Source organism: Puntigrus tetrazona, chromosome 20, assembly GCF_018831695.1.
Source record: "Puntigrus tetrazona isolate hp1 chromosome 20, ASM1883169v1, whole genome shotgun sequence".
Taxonomy (NCBI): Eukaryota; Metazoa; Chordata; class Actinopteri; order Cypriniformes; family Cyprinidae; genus Puntigrus; species Puntigrus tetrazona.
Window position 1 is genome coordinate 17452098 of NC_056718.1, and position 3639 is coordinate 17455736.

A 3639-nucleotide genomic window follows, 5' to 3' on the forward strand; every position below is an offset into this window, starting at 1 on the left:
AGCATTAATGCGTTTAGTAACGATTAAGTAGTAGTATGGAGTAGCTTTGAATGAATTATCATACTTTTCTCCTAAGAGAATACACAAACTTTTATCCTTATCATTATATATTATGCTACATCTCATGTCAATTTAAAATAAATTGCTACGGGAAATTCTGTTTGTTGTAAAAACTAAACAATGATATATGATCAGTGGCATTTAAACATTATTGGTCAACTTCAGTTTTTCAAGGTCACAAAGCATCTATATGAGTCTCTGCGAGCCCTTTAAACCTTCTAAAAGGGTTTATTCTGGCTATAAAAGTGGATGGGATTTGTGGCCTGAAAAGCGTTGTTAAAGACGGTTCAGGTAATGGTCAGTCTCTCAGAGGAATTATAAAAATCATCACGCTGCATTGAACACTGAACCAATCTTCACATCCTTAATGCAATGCAGAAGGTGAAAACAGGGTCAGACACATTCTTTTGCATTTTTGAAGGTTTCAAGGTGTAACCTAACACTAGATTATTCACATACTTTCAATATCAGAAAAAATTAATATTCTATCAGTATATATCATTTTCAGGGTTTTTTTTTTTTTTTTATGTGGACTCTACATGCCAATTCATACCTCACCATGCTGTCTTCCTGCATGAATAAATACATTTAAGTGCTTGTGATGTCCTACCAATAAAAATGCAGAATCAATTACATTTTGGAAGCCTCAACATAATGTCTCTCTCTCTATATATATGGATGAATGAGGGGTACTGGGGGCAGAAGTTGGAACAAGGGCGCAATCTGATCACAGCACTGATTCTATTCTCTTTAAAAGGATCCATGAAAAGGTTTAATTTTCATAAGTAGACTTCCTCGAAATGGCCCTTGTATGCAGAAGTTATAAATCTCTACAATGCACAAAGACATTCTATCAAGGTTTCTGAGCCTACATCATGTTGATGAACAAAAAAAAAAAAAAAAAAAAAAACATATAACAGAAACAAAACAGAACAGTTATAAAAGAGAACACATTTAAAAATAAAAGTGTGAAACCACACTTCCCTCAAGACATGCAGTAGGTACCTCTAATTATTTTGATAAGAGTTTAGCGCCCTCTGCTGACCAACACCAGGCTTTCTTTCTTTAAATATATAAGTATCAAAATAGGCTATTTGGATTAAGTTAGTTCTCTAAAGGAAATTAAAAATTAAAAAAAAAAAAACAACAATTTTTAAAACTATAACAATACAATCAAAAAATATGAATTTCTAATCATTTTGTAAATAAATATTTCTTCTTTTACGGTTTTTAAAGTATTTACAAGGTTTCAAAATAGCTATATATGTATTTATTTGATTAGATGATTTTCTTAGTCCCTGATACCGAGCTCTGTGGCAGCAATTTCACTGATATTTCTACCCTTCATGTGTTCAGGTGTTTGACAAGCGATTTTACCAGCATGAAAAATCCGTTTTCCGTTCACACGCGTCCAGCGCCACAGATACGCCAAACTAGAGTTGCAGTGCCATGGATTACCAGACAGCGCAGCATACAGGCGTCCATCCAGGACACCTGGGGTCAGGTTTTGCAGATAGTTGTTCCTGAGGTCAAGGAAAACGAGCTCTTCCTGCTTGAGGAAGATTCCAGCAGGCAGGTTCTCCAAACGGTTGCCACTCAAGAACATCTGGCGAAGGGCTGGGTTACCAATGAAAGCTGATGCATCTAAAGACTTCAGTCTGTTGTTTTCCAGGTACAGAGCCTCAAGTTTGGGCAGAGAGATCAGGGCTCCGGGAGCCAGTTCCTCCAGCTGGTTGTTTCTTAAATCTAAGCTCTCAAGATCATTTAGTCTTTGCAGGAAGGCCACGGGCAGCTGGGTGAATCTGTTAGACGATAAATCTAACCTCCGGAGAGAGCTGTTTACAGGCAGACAGTCGGCATCTATCTCAGAAAGCAGGTTATCTGAGAGCGCGAGCTCCACAAGAGGGGAATGATGAAACACTCGCGACGATAAAGCTGTCAGTTTGTTACCTATTAGGATAGGATCATATTATTAACCAACACGCATGAACAGACACACATAAACAAGCGCGCTTGTTCGGAGTCTGCATTTTAAAGAAATCATTTGAGATATTTGCTCTGACAGATTTAAAGAGAGAACGATTTAAAGGTACAGTTCACATTAAAATAAAATGTTTCATTAAATTGTCCCACCTGTTCCAGTGAGTGACGTCCATTATATATATATATATATATATATATATATATATATATATATATATATATATATATATATATATATATATATTTTTTTCATATGAAAAGATAATAATATAGATTTTTTTTTTTTTCTTTTCAAAAAACCTACTCGCCTTTCATTCAGGGTTGTCCGCGTTTTCGTTTTTAATGGACCAGCTGGGGAAATGATTCCAAGATAATTGTTCCTGAAGGATTCAGCTTTAACGACTGGTTTACTTGTTTTGTTCCAGTCAGTGGTTTTGAACTAATAGGTTGTAGAAACTATTCATCGACTTCTCGTTTCATTCTAATTAAGCATTTGTAATTAATCACTAATGTAAATTTAGCGATTCAGCGACTCACCAGAAAGACTGAATTCTTAATAGTGTACTGCCAGTACTATTTATATTATGTCAGAGATAGTAGTATGCTGGTATGCTTTTACAGATTCAGCCATATAAAAGAGTTTGGCATGAATCAGAGAACGACTGGATAACTCAAAAGTCTGACTTGTTTAGCTCCTGATAGAGCAAATCCATGACGCTCGTAAAACCAGCTTTTTGTCCTAACTGTCCTAACAAAGTAACCTTTAGAAAGAGTCCCTACTATTAAAAAGACTAATGCACAGTCAGACTGATGGTCTCTGTAACTTGCACAGACACAGACAAATGTATTACATTTGAGCACCTTAACTAGGTAAAAACTAAACACACACTCATTACCTGTAAGGTCAAGCACTTGAAGGTTAGACAGGCCCAAAAGCAGGTCCGCAGGTAGTACAGGCAGCTGGTTTCTGATCAGACTGAGCTGCCTCAGATGGGACAAGATCTTCAGGTCATCGGATGTTATTGAGCTTAAATTGCTGAAGCGGACACTGAGGTCTGTAGTGTTACCTGGGAAGGCCTTGCTGGGTAACTCTTTGAAGTTAACAGACATACAATTGACTTGGACCTCATCAGATCCGAAGTCATGTCTGCATTTTCCTGGGTGCGAAACACTCTGCGTAGAATCAAAGCAACCGTGTAGCACTGCAAGTGTTAGAAAATAACTGTGGTACATATTTATGACAACAGAAGTAAGAACACATGAAGGATCTTAATAGAAACCTCGATGTCTCAGTCTTGAACTGATTGTGCTTTTATATCATAAATCACATGTTATATTGGTCAACATGCAATCGAGGATTTTCCAGGTCAACATTTGGTTTAAATGCTTGTGCAACACTGGACTTTTATTAATCAATTTTTGTGAATCATTTACAGTGTGCATTTTTTTCTTGTAAACAACAATGGCGCTATATCTTAAGTAAAATATTTTGACGTATTCATGTGAATTTTTACAGTGCCTCAGTGAATATCATCTAATATTTCCACATTTTTGTATGAACAACACACATAAGTTTTGGATCATCACACAAAGTAG

The 3639-nt window shown here is 36.3% G+C and overlaps 1 protein-coding gene across 1 annotated transcript; it reads right to left on the reverse strand.

Annotated features, from left to right (window-relative positions):
* Positions 1 to 944: 944 nt before the first annotated feature.
* On the reverse strand, positions 945 to 3340 carry LOC122325537 (leucine-rich alpha-2-glycoprotein-like). The gene is made up of 2 exons (XM_043220573.1): positions 2940 to 3340; positions 945 to 2010 (listed from the first exon to the last, which is right to left on the reverse strand). The coding sequence occupies exons 1-2, from the start codon at positions 3274 to 3276 to the stop codon at positions 1352 to 1354; spliced, it is 996 nt and encodes a 331-aa protein (XP_043076508.1). The 5' UTR covers positions 3277 to 3340; the 3' UTR covers positions 945 to 1351.
* Between the last annotated feature and the right edge of the window lie 299 nt (positions 3341 to 3639).